Source organism: Mesoplodon densirostris, chromosome 1 (assembly GCF_025265405.1).
Source record: "Mesoplodon densirostris isolate mMesDen1 chromosome 1, mMesDen1 primary haplotype, whole genome shotgun sequence".
Taxonomy (NCBI): Eukaryota; Metazoa; Chordata; class Mammalia; order Artiodactyla; family Ziphiidae; genus Mesoplodon; species Mesoplodon densirostris.
The window spans coordinates 53,648,942-53,662,293 of record NC_082661.1 but is presented as its reverse complement, the minus strand read 5'-3'; the positions used below and the strand labels follow the sequence as shown (position 1 = coordinate 53,662,293).

The window sequence follows — 13,352 nt, the reverse complement described above, 5'->3', positions numbered from 1 at the left end:
GTTCAGTCTTTGGAAGGAACAGATGCACAAACCTTCGGGCCCGTTTGCATGGACTTGAAAACTGCTACATTCACTAATCGGGGATGAACCCTGTCCCCATTTAATGGTGGATATCAGTCTTTGTATTTCTGTCTGAACCATTGACATTCAAGCATCATTTCGCGGCAAGCATTCATTTGGCACCTGCTGAATCCCAGCCACTGTGCTAGGTGCTATAGGATTGGGAAGATGAAGAGGAGATGGCTCCTTCCCGGAACAGCTGCTGGTCTGGTGGAGGAAACCAGCATTTCAACAAATCAGTGCACTTCATTATAACCTCTACACGGAGAGGATCTAGCTCTCAGAGAAGAGAAAGCTTATCGCCTCTCCCCTGAGGGGTCGAGAAGGCATCACCAAGGCAGGAATGGTTGGGTGTGGAAGGCACCCTAGGTAAAGAGACGGGCAAGGGCAAGTGCGGGGCAGTGGATTACAACTGTGGTGGCCTTAGAGTCACCTGGGAGCCTTTTTCAAAAGACACAGGGCTGGGATGTACCCAGACCCGCTGTATCAGAATCCTGTGAGGTGATGTGACATTGTTATCGTTCAGCAAATATTCACTCTCCCCTTCCCCTGCCCTATGTGGTTTCGCCCCAAATTCCCATGTTGAAGCCCTAACCACCAATAGGATGGAATTTGGGAATGAGGTCTTTGGGGGGTAATTAGTGAATTAGTGTCGTAACAAGAAGAGACTCAGAGACATCCTACCCCCCTTCCCCCCCCACCACTCCACACATGTGCAGTGTTGGGCTTGATTTCATTTATGCCACATTCCTGGCTCACCAGCATTATTAGACTTTTTGAGGGCCACATTTGGCCAACTCTCAAAGAAGGAAACTTTAAGAGACTAGACGTGAGCTCCTGAATCAGGAGCCCGATTTGGGTTCCAGGCTGGGTCTGATGACACATTTAAGGGCACATTAAAGGATAAAACTGCTATTGCTGTTAAAACATGTGAAGATGATCCTTCCCAGAAACTGAAATTAAAATTTTTACAAGAAGCCAAAATCCTCAAGCAATATAATCATCCCAGTATTGTCAAATTTATCAAAGTTCGCACACAAATACAGCCTATCTACATGATTAAGGAACTGGTTCCAGGAGGCGATTTCCTCTCCTTTCTGAGAAAGTAGGACGAGCTAAAACTGTTAGTGAAATTTTCACTAGATGCTGCTTCTGGATGGCAAATCTCGAGTAAACATTGTATACACAGGAACCTTGCTGCAAGAAAATGCCTGGAGGTGAAAACAATATTCTGCAAATCAGTGACTTTGGAATGTCTCGTCAAGAGGATGGTGGTGTGGGACTTCCCTGGTGGCACAGTGGTTAAGAATCTGCCTGCAAATGCAGGGCACACAGGTTTGAGCCCTGGTCTGGGAAGATCCCACATGCCGCGGAGCAACTAGGCCCGTGCACCACAACCACTGAGCCTGCGCTCTAGAGCCCGTGAGCGAGAAGTACTGAGCCCACGTGCCACAACTACTGAGCCCACGTGCCACAACTACTGAAGCCCGCGGGCCTAGAGCCTGAGCTCTGCAACAAGAGAAGCCACCGCAGTGAGAAGCCCACACACCGCAACGGAAAGTAGCCCCTGCTCGCGCAATTAGAGAAAGCCCACGTGCAGCAAACGAAGACCCAATGCAGCCAAAAATAAATAAATATATAAATTTATTAAAAAAAAAAGAGGATGGTGGTGTGTATTCATCTTCTGATTTAAAGCTGATTCCCATTAAACGGACAGCACCAGAAGCTCTTAATTAAAGAGATACCATTCTGAGAGTGATGCATGGAGCTTTGGCATCCTCCTCTAGGAGACCTTCAGCTTAGGGGTCTGTCCATACCCTTGATTGAAAGTCTTCATTATCTGTGCTTGTCCGAGGACTGTTTCTTCTCTTCCTTTCCTCCTGAACTGTCCCACTTCTCTTCCTTTTCTATCTTTCCTTTATCATGCCTGGACTCCTTTTTGCCACCAGAGGAGATTTTATCCATTTTTTCAGACTTAAATGAGTCACCGCCTTTTTCTTTGCCTGACGGATTTGACTTATTTTTTCCCTTGTCTTCCTCATTTGGATAAGGAGACTCACACGGACTCTCACTTTTGTGTTTTGAAACCCCCACTGTTCCATGTTCCTCTTTCCGCCTCTTGGTTAATAAGTCCGCTGGCACTTCTCGGTCACTGTCTGAGTGATCCCTTTTCCGCTCTTTCCTGTCCTTTTCATCTTTTATTTCTCTTTCTCTGGATCTTTCCCTCGACTTGTCCAAATCTTTCTTGTCCATTTCTCTCTCCTTACTCTTGGAGAGTGGTGGAGGAGTATGATTAATGTAGAGCTTTGCTGAAGATTCCTTGAGTTCGATGAGACTGTCCTGTAGAAAATGAATGGAGATGACAGGTGAGCTGGCATAGCTCTCAGAACCCAGAGGAACTTTGGGAAGTACCGTTGAGCAATGTGATGGAGAAGGGTAGGTATCAATTTTGCGACGTTTTAGTTCCCTTTCAACCTCTGCAATATCTGATCGGGGAACAGGTGACTTCAAGGACCCAGAAACTGGTGTTTGCTCTCCTCCTTTAACATTTTCCTTTAATTTCATTTCCTTTGCTATATCTCTTTCTCTGGATGGCTCCTTCTCTCTTTCCTTTTCTTGAGTCGACTTTGATTCTGCATTGGGGACAGTGGTCTTGAATTTCTCATCTTTAGCTTTTCCTTCCTTCTTGAATTTTTCTTTCTCTTTGTCAGACTTAGGTGTTCTTTCCTTCGTCTCTCTTGCTTTTTCATCTTTACTTGGCCGTTGTTCCTTCGGTTTTTCTTTACCATCTTTACCAAGTACTCGGGCCTCTGGAGTAGTAGCTGGAGTCTTTTCTTTTTTCTCTTTTTCTTTCTCTTTCCCTTTTCCTTTGCCATTTTCTTTAACAGCTTTGCTGTTAGAGCCACTATTTCCATTGCTTGAATTCCCTTTTGGTGTGGCATTAGAAGCTTTATTAACTGCTCTCACACCCCACTGAGGTCTCTCCCTTGATTTATCAGTCTCATCGTTACTGCTTTCAACCGATTTACATGCACTTCCTGTTGAGGATGAAGAAAGCCCACTACAAGGCCCATTTTGTATACTGGCAATTGCATTCCTCGGAGGGGGGTCTTTGTGATGAAACTCATTTTCAGGTATCATGTATGACTTTCTACTTTTCAACTGCCCAGAGTAGCCCATAGCCAATGCATATAGATCTGGCCTCTTCTCTTTCTCCTCTTGGCAGATTTTATGCACTCTTCTTCCCAAAGCCTGACCCAGATTCAAAACTTTTGGGTACCAAGGAAGTATTTTTGTTAGCACAATCAAGATATTCCTGATGTGAGTACATTCGCCTGTTTCAAGGCAATGTACCGATGCCTTGGTTAGTTTGTAATGCCATTTATGTACAACGTGTCGAAAATTTTCATAGTCTAGTTGATCAGCTTTATTTCCACCATCAAAACCAGTTGCCCGTAACATAGTAAGAAATCCTGGATACTTTCCACATTCCTTTTCATATGTGGCTCCATCACTGTGCCACCTGGTCACAGTCTCTAACATGCAGCAAAGGAATCTTCCATATCGACTAGCTTCATTTTCAGTACAGCTTGCGACTGTGTAAATTATACCAGAGAAAACTCGATCATAGCAAAGAAGTGTGGAAAACTTTGGAGTTTTCTGTTGATGTACCAATTCAACAAAACGAGCACAGTAAACAGCATCAATTGCTGAAAAAATGCATCGAGGAAATATACACAGCTGTAGAAATTTTGTGATGGTCTCATTTTTGGTAGATTTTGCTAAAAGCCAATTGTCCTTTTCCAGTTTCAGTCTCTGTAGCACTCGCTGTACATGTTCCATCTGCTTCTTTTCTTCTTCAAGAAGCTTGTCCTGAAGGGCAGTACATCGCTCCTTCTCTTTTTTCTTTTTATTTGGAGGCATTTCCTGATTGTCGTCAATTGCTTTCATCTGGACTTTAAGTCTATTGACTTCCCGTTCATAGCTGGTATGTGGAACTGCAAGGTCATACATTGTCAGTGACCAGAACGTGGCATAGAATTGAGGGCTGATGTCATCCCAGACTTTGGAAACATGTAAGGAAACCACTGCTTCATGCACAGGAGCCATCACCATTTCACATGATGTAATGTACTTGGGAACTTTATGTTGCTGTTTATTTCCCTTCTCTGATTTTTTAAGTTCATCATACTTGGACGAAATATGGTGTGCATACATTGGCCTAGACAGGAAAAATGCTGCATCACGGGGTGTGTGAAATTCATTACAGAGCACATCAATTGAAGGCACTCGCTTTATATAATCCTCTGTGCTTAGATTAGATGCTAAAACCCCACCAAACTGTACCAGGGTATCATGACACTGATCATACAGCTTTCCCACAAGTTTCAAATGTTTCTCTCCACCTTCCTGAAAGATTACCCCATTCCTCTGCTGAGCCATAAGCACATAGAGAGGAAGAGCAAGATCATGGTCTAATAGTGCATCCTTTAATCTCTGGGAGGATTTTTTAGTGTTTCTTATCTGGCCAAAGTAACCACCCTCAGCTTTTAGTTGCTCTCCACCAGTCATGGCCTCTACTTGCTCCATTGTCATTTCTTCTGTAATTTCTATTCCTGCCATTTTTTCTACCACTTCTTTCAATATAAGCAGGTCACAACTTTTGCCTGCCTTTAGCTGATTAGCCACATATTGAAGAAGACCAGCAAGATCGATTGGATATTTACGAAAAACTGCACCACAGAAACTAGCCAGACTCTGAAGCCAGCTTGAGATGGTTGTGTCGTCATGTTTCATTCTCTCCTTTTCTGGATTAGCTAAAGCTTCAATGATACAATAGGCCAAGACGTCATAATTCAGTGACGTGAGGTATTTCAATGAATCCACTACAGGTGTTATTAAGTTATCATACTTCTGTATTTGTGACAAGATATAATCAAACAAAATGGTTGGATTGCTGTGGCTCAACTTCCCAATTTGTCTTCCAGAGGGCTTCACATTTTCCTTGGTTAGACGCTTCATGATATATTTGGCTCTGTCTATTGTTTGAGCTTTAACTTTTACTAAAAGTGGATGACTGTTGTAAGTTTCATTCTTCCACTGGCCATACAGACGATATCTATGCTGGTATGGAAATGTTTTAAACATTCCCCACAGTTCCTCAGACATACAAGCATTGCAGTCCATCAGAGAAAGAGATGGAAGTAATACCTGGTCAGTAATGCTAAGCAAGCAGCTAAGGATAATTTCCGTCTTCTCTTTCTCTTCTTGTTTGCTTCCGTCAGACTGAAACGCCTTCATAAATGACTTGCCTATCCGCACCACTTTTGCGAATAAAACGGGATCGTGAGAAAGGTGAGGACCAAGGTAACAGAACATATTGAAGACGTCTCTCCTCAAATCTTCAAAGCTCTCTGCTTGTTTTGGTGCTCTCTTATTTTGCAAAGCATCAACAGGTGAGCCTTTAGCACCTTTAGGAACGCCAACTCTTCGGTAGAGAGGCTCAATAGTTATATGAATAAGCTTGCAAATAGCAAGGGCTATTAGTTTATGTGAAGCTGCATAGTATGGAGGCATCTGATCCATAATGTTCTGTGCATGCTGCCAATCACCAATCTTTAACAAGGCTTCCAACAAACCAAGTTTTTGGTTGTCAGGTGGCTTCTCCACTTTCTCCTCTTCTTTTTCCTTTTCTTTCTCTCGTTGGTCAATTTTATCGGAAGACAGTACAACCATTGTAAGTTCTCTAACAATCTGCTTAGCTGCTACAATTTCTCGTCTGTGTTCATCCATAATGCAATTATCAGCTGGAAGAAGATGTACATAAAGATCATCTAAATCAATAAGATTAAATTGTAGAAGTACTGCTGCAACTCTGTACAAAGATGAAGGAGTCTCTCCATTTGGTTCCTGGTAAAACTTGAATTTGAACCCAAGAATATGACACGGTGTTTGCGGTTCACACATACTCATGTAAGAGTCTAATAAAGATATAAAGAAGTCATCGTGTTCTGGCCTGCATTCAAACACTTCTAAAATGACATCCAGAACTCTATTGGGATCCAGATTAAAGCATCCTATTAAAGATTTGATATTTTCTGAGATCAAATCACTAGTAATATTTCCAGATAAATCTTGCCCCAATTCAGCAATCAGCCTGGCATAACCTTCATTTTCTTCTCTTAACAAATTAAATTTTTGCTGCTTATAAAAGAGTTTTGTCTTGATTTTCACTGACTTTTGATTGAATTGCTGTGATTGTTTGATAAGCCCTAACGATTCCAGTGTTTCTGGATCCAAGCGTTCCTTTAGAACTGTGTCTGAAACGAAATACAAACATGCTAATACCAATTGTGTAAAACAGTCTCTCTTGCTTTGTTCTTCTAGACAATTTGTCTCAGTATCTAATATGCAGAATACGTCAGCCAGAAGGGAGGGCATATCCTCACAAAATTCACTAATGTCATTAAGAACATTAGATGCCTGTTCATGCTTTAGATTTCCTTTAATGACATGGTATGATAACTCATAAAGAGCTTGCTGGAAATCTCTGTAAGTTGAACTATCATGGCTTTTATGTTCACTGAGGATGCGGCATAAATGCAAAAATTCACCTCTCCCTGATTTCTCCCAGTTCTTTATCCACTCTGCGGGAAGCACGCCAGCTGCGTCCGCCATCTTCCCCTCACTAGGAGCAAAAACCCGATGTGTAGCAGGCGAGCGAGGGGTCGAAGCGGAGCACCGCCCACGGGAATGCCGGGAGCCGCGTCTGTGTGCTCATAATTAGCTGCGTGACGTTGGGCGAGTCTGCTCATCTCTCCAAGACCCTGCCCTTACCTGTAAAATGTAGAAAACACCACCCCCTCTCAGGGCTGTTGTAGAATGCAGTGAAATGTATAGGAAGATGCTTAGCACTGACCCTGGCACTCGGTAAATTGTGGTGGCAACTCTGACTGCCTTGTCCAGGCTGGATAGCCCTTTATCAAGTCCTGAGTTCATGGCCTTCTTTTTCCCTGGCTGGAAAGTTTATAACTACCACTTCAATTTCATTAATAGATATAGGACTTTTCAAGTTATCTGTTTCTTCCTGAGTGAGCTTTGGTAGTTTGTATCTTTGAAGGCATTTGTCCATTTCATCCCAGAGTTGGAATGTTCCAGTTTCCGGCATAAAGTTCAAGTGAAAGTAGGCCTGAGGCTCATCTGAGAAACAGCCATGAATCCACCTGGCCAAGGTGGAGCACCTTAAATTCAGTTAGAGACTCACCATGTGACACTGGAATAAGGAGACTGGACCAGAGCAGGGGCTCCTAACCATTTCCGATTACAGCCCCCTCCAGGTGAGGAAAACGATGTCCCTCTCCTGGAGAAGGATATCATCACACAAAAATATGCATGTACTTTCAGAAGGTGTCAGGCCCCCTGAGGCTGGTCTGAGGATCCCTCAGTGCCCCACCCCAAGGTTAGGAAAAGTGATCGCTGATGGTCAAACATACGCTTTGTGCCACGGGCTCTTCTGGACATGGATTAACGTGGTTCATCCTCTCACTAACCCCATAAGGTAGCCACTGTTGTCAGATGGAGAAACTGAGCAGAGCGCCGTTCGCACAAAGCCATGCAGCTAGGAAGTGGTAGGCCACAGAGGGACACAGGCAGCCTGGCTCTAACCAGTGTTCTCCTAATCCCTCTCCCATCCTGCCTTCTCACCCTGGACCGCTGGTCTCCCAGCTCTCAGAGTCCACAGCGTTCGGTAATTCTGATACAGAATCTCAGCCTCCAGGCCTACCCACCTCCCCCAAGTGAAAGGAGTGTTTTCTGGGACTCCTCTCCTGAGCTCTCCTCCACCCCTTCCCCCAGAAGGCTGCCCTTTGTGCTCAGGTTTCCCCTTCATGGAATGCTTGGGGTGGAAGGTACTGAGAAGAGGTTCCACAAGCTGGACCCCACAACTCATTGACCCCGGATCTCCTTCCCACTGTGTTCTGATGTTAGATTCTGCAGGCCACCCAGCAGCGTGGGGAGAAACTCCAGTGCCCTAGAGGTTCAGTCCCTAGAGCCTGGACAAGCCCAGCTTTACTTCCACCCCGCCCCACAGGCTCCTGGAGGAGGATTAGCAAGCCCAGCGGGCCCGGGAGGTGGAGATGCTATGCCAGCAACACCGGAAGGAGATGCAGGCCATGGTGGCTGATTTCAGCAGCACTCAAGCGCAGCTCCACGCCCGGCTGGCTGCCCTGGAAACTGAGTAAGTGAGGACTTGGCCCCAGGTTGGGAGGGACTAGTAGATGTACCATTTTATTAGGGGGACCTCATCCTAGTGTCCCCAGGACTCTCCTAGTTTTGTTTTTTTTTTTTTTTTGGCGGTACGCAGGCGTCTCACTGTTGTGCCCTCTCCCTTTGCGGAGCACAGGCTCTGGACGCGCAGGCTCAGTAGCCATGGCTCACGGGCCCAGCCGCTCCACGGCATGTGGGATCTTCCCGGACCGGGGCATGAACCCGTGTCCCCTGCATCGGCAGGAGGACTCTCAACCACTGCGCCACCAGGGAAGCCCGCTCTCCTAGTTTTAAAACTAGAAGTCCCGAGTTCCAGAAACGCCTCAGTTCCAGGCAAACTGGGATGGTTGGCCACCCGTCTTTTTATGAGACTGCATTCCTGTCTTGTGCAGGGTACTGGGAATCTGTGAGGAATGAGCATGGTTTGACCCTCACACACAGAAGAAGATCAGGGCTACTTTTTTCTGAGCATTTCTGCCTTCTAATGTGCATCATCTCATTTAATCTTCACAGCAGTTCTTCAGGGTGGAAACCATTGTTCCCATGGATTGATTAAGAAAGCAAGGGCCCCTCATGCAAGCATTCATTTATTCATTCAGCAAATATTTGTTAAGGGCCTACTGTGTGCCTTGCACTGTTTTAGGCTCTGGAGTTACAGTGGGAATAAAACAAAGACTGTGCTCTCATAGCACTCACAGATTCTACATGGGGATTCTGACAAAGAAATAAGCAAATAAATATTTAACTTCATATCAGGTAATGAAAGTACCTGAAGGTACTAGAAGGAAAACAGGATCAGTGTCTAGAGTGCCAAGGGTGGGCAAGGAGGTGACATTTAAGCATAAAGAGGAGAGGAAATGAGAGAGCCATCTGGACGAAGAGCATTCCAAGCAGCCAGAACAGCAAGTGCAAGGGCCCTGGGGCCCGCCTCCCAAGACCAAACAGCCAGAAGGCTTAAGTGGAATGAGTGAGAGAGTGATGATAGGAACTGAGGTTGGCAAGGTAGCTGGGAGGGGTGGAGGAGATGCTGCGCTGAGCAGGAAGGGGTTTGGGTGTATTCGGATGGAGTGCACTGGGAAGCCCTTGTAAGGCTTTGAGCATGACTGACATGGTCTGAGATACCTTTTAACAGGGTCACTTCTGACTGCTGAGAGGAGAAGAGACTGGAAGATCGGGGTTAGTGGCAGGGAGATCAGGTCAAGCAGCACTAAGTAAATTTAAACATCACCTGTCTGACCCTTAACTTGTGCTCTTAAAAACTGTCCTCCACTGGCTCCAATACAAGGCAAATCATCCAAAATCTGGAGTGGAAGGTTTTACCAGCTACCATCTAATGGGTTCTTAGCACGTGCTGGGCATGCATTATCTCACTGAATCCTCACAACCACCCAGTTTCACGCCCATACTAAAGAAGGAACTGAGTCTCATGGGCAAAATGCCCAAGATTACATAGCTAGAAAAAAGCAGAGCTGGGATAAGAGCCCATGTCATCTCACCCCAAAGCCCTGGCCTCTTATCAACTACAGTCAGTAAATCACCGGCAGCCCTCACCCTCTCTCGCCCACCATCCAGAGGTTATTCCTCTCCAGCTTCACACTGAAAGCGTGGTGGTACCAGCTGCCCGCTGCTTTGCAGAACTAGCTAATGCCATGCTCTCTGGCTGCCTGCAGGTGGGGCGGGAGCCACATCTGTATTGGCATAACCTGCTGGCCTTGGCATGGGTGGGGACATTTTCCGGCTGAGGCCTCTTCTCCCAAACTTCACTGGTTCTTGAAGCCCCACTGCATGTGGCATCAGTGTGCACACACAGGCCTTTGGTTTCTGGGCCCTACAGAACCTGGGGGAACTGACAAGTGTCAGACTGGGAGTTGCAGTCCTGGGCTCCACCTGGAGCTCTGCAGCCAACTCACTGGGTGGCCCTGGGCAGGCTCTCTGGGCCTCAGTTTCTCCTTTGGTGAACAGAGAGTGGCCAGCCAGGCCAAGCAACATAGCAGCATCCCCATCACGTCCACCTCTTCTCCCTCCTTGTGGTTGGGTTATTGCAGCATGGTGGCTAACTGCATGCCTGCTCCAAACAGACTGAAAGATTCTGGAGAGAAGCCAGGAAAGGGGGAGTTGAGGCCAGAGGACGTTCAGCTCACAGGCCATCTGCAGACCCGCTTGAAGGAGAGGGAGGAGATCATCAAGCAGCTCACGGTGAGGCTGTCCGGGGTATTCGCTTTAGCCTAGCACTTCCATGGGTGCCTAAAACTGTAATCCTGCTAACCCGAAAACCACCTTACAAAAGGTCCTTGGTTATTTTTCCCCTATCATATAAAAAAATACATGCTCACTAAAAAAAAAAATTAACACAGGAAAGTAGAAGGCCAAAAAAAAAATCACTCTCAAGTCCCACACCATCTGCCTGATGTTGGTATTGGTTTGGTTTTTTTAACCTACAGCATTTGGGAAAATCTAGAATGGTTTGCACCTCACACTTATGTTTCCTCACACTTTAACCCTTGCTTTAGGCTTTTGCCCAGTCTTCCTGTGCTCCAAGCTTTGGTTGAAAGTTCTCTGTAAGCCAGCTCCCAGTGGCTTACATTCAGCTCTGGGGACTTTGGGTGATACACTCGCTCCTGTCAGCGTTGCACACGTGGGTCAGCTAATTAGCCACATCAGAAGTCCAGCCTCTTCCCACCATCTCTGTCTTCACCACCTTCACCACCTTCACCAGGTCGGGGCCCTGCTGCCTCTCATGCGTGATGGAGAGTCCACTGGTCTCCCCACTCACTCCAGCTTCACCCCACTCTGTTGACCTCACAGCGACCAGAGTACTCTTATAAAAATGTAATTCGGACCACAACACGGCTCTGTTCAGGACCTCCTGTGGCCCCCTGTCCTTCTCAGAGTAAAATCCATGGTCTTATGGTAGCTTACACAGCGACACATCCTCCCACAGTACACACGCACACTTGTATCTCACACCCATCCTTGCACCCTCCTGCTCCCCAGTCACGTTGCTTCACGTCAAGATGAAGAGGAAAACTTAACCACCAACTGAAAATTAGATGATACTAATAAGGAATTGCTTGTTTGCTAAGTGTGACAAAGGTATTGTGGTTATGTTTTTTTTAAAAAAGAGTCCTTATCTCTTAGAAACACTTATCAATGTTTTTTTTGGGGGGGTGTTTGGCTGCGTTGGGTCTTTGTTGCTGCGCGCGGGCTTTCTCTAGTTGTGGCGAGCGGGGGCTACTCTTCGTTGCGGTGCACGGGCTTCTCACTGCGGTGGCTCCTCTTGTTGTGGAGCATGGGCTCTAGGCCCACGGGCTTCAGCAGTTGTTGCACGTGGGCTCAGTAGTTGTGGCTCGTGGGCTCTAGAGCGCAGGTTCAGTAGTTGTGGCGCACGGGCTTAGTTGCTCCGCGGCATGTGGGATCTTCCCAGACCAGGGCTCACACCCATGTCCCCTGCATTGGCAGGCGGATTCTTAACCACTGTGCCACCAGGGAAGCCCTCAATGTTTTTACAGATGAAATTATGCAACAACTGGAACTTGCTTTAGAAACAATACAGCAAGAAAGAAAAAAAGTGGAGAATGACACAGGTAAAGAAGATTGGCCATGTAGTGATTGTACCTGGGTGTTTTTTTTTCTTTGTCTTAACTAATACCTTTCTGCAGTAGATTCTGCTCAGATCCTAAGAGTACCTGGATCTCTGACTTCCCTAAGGCATTCCAAAAAGGCTCTCCCTTTCCTTCACAAGGGGTGCTAGGGACACAAAGCCCCCAGAAATAAAGGTGCTTCCTCAAAGCTTCAGTGGGTGGCAGCTTGATTCCCACTGACTTCCCCTCCCTTCCCTGGTCTTTCCTCCTCTCTGTAGTCTGCTCTCACACAGCCATCTTCCTTCAAATTAAACTCCGTGTGCTGGGTAGTTAGGCTCATTTAGACTCTGTTGTATTGTTTTTCCAGGAGGAGAAAAGATTTCACTACGCAGCATTCCCCAGCACAGTGTCCCATCTGAATCGGTCCTTCTCTTTCAATCCTCGCCCAGGGTATTTGACCCCTTCCATGAAGGTAAATTGGTCCTACTGGTTTCAATGCATTACATAATTCTGCTGGCTTTGTTTTTCCCAAAGGTAATGGCAGCTTATTTATCAACTGTCCGGCATTCATTTGGAGGAATATTCATTGAAAATAAGACCCCCAGGAAATAGTCCAAATTATTAATAAACAGTATTTATATCTGGCTAGGCAGATTATGTGTTTTTTATTTTTGAGTTTTTTGAATTTTCCAAACTTTTTGTATATAAATGTGTCACTCTTAATAATGGCTATATCTGGGTGATAGGAAGGAGAGAGAGAAGAGCAGGAATCCTTCACTGTAACTTTTTTTCCTTTTATAAAAACTTTTGGAATTTATTACAGTGAGAGTATTCACATCCAAATCTCTCATCTGCTATCACAAAATCCTAAAGTGCTTAAAAATTTGTATTTTTTTTGTAACTCATAGGACAGTAAACCTAACCCAAGATGAATTCATGTAAGCTCATTTATAACTTTTATATATCGCTCTTGGTGTGACAAAATGTAAGTTTCACTCCAGAAATATTAATGTGTTTGAGGACAAGGTGGGCCCAGCTTCTGCTGGGGATGTTATATAGCCTTTTAAAATCTAAAACAAGATTTTAAATTAAAAAACACATTTGTCACCAGAAGTTTTGGATAAGAGATTGTGAGCCTGTGTTTTTTTAAAGCACAAAGTGGATTGGAAGATAAAATGCTTTAAAAAATAACATGTAAGTTATTGCCTCCTTGCTCATATAATTTCGGTTGGGCAGGCCTTATCTACTTTTACAACGATGCCTCTTTGGGTGGTACTAACAGGCCTTTCCTTCAATACCAACAGAAAAAGAAGATGGAGGAAGTGCCCAGCTGAGTGGTCAGTGTGCCAAACCTCGCTTCCTATGCTAAGAACTTTCTGAGTGGCGACCTGAGCTCCAGGATCAACACTCCTCCGATAACTAAGTCACCCAGCTTGGACCCAGGCC

General features: G+C 45.5%; 1 protein-coding gene across 1 annotated transcript; it reads right to left on the bottom strand.

The window, feature by feature from the left end:
• Positions 1-1,811: 1,811 nt before the first annotated feature.
• Positions 1,812-6,738, bottom strand: LOC132478359 (THO complex subunit 2-like). Its single transcript, XM_060081524.1, has one exon. It carries the CDS (start codon positions 6,736-6,738, stop codon positions 1,897-1,899), a length of 4,842 nt encoding a protein of 1,613 aa, XP_059937507.1. The 3' UTR covers positions 1,812-1,896.
• Between the last annotated feature and the right edge of the window lie 6,614 nt (positions 6,739-13,352).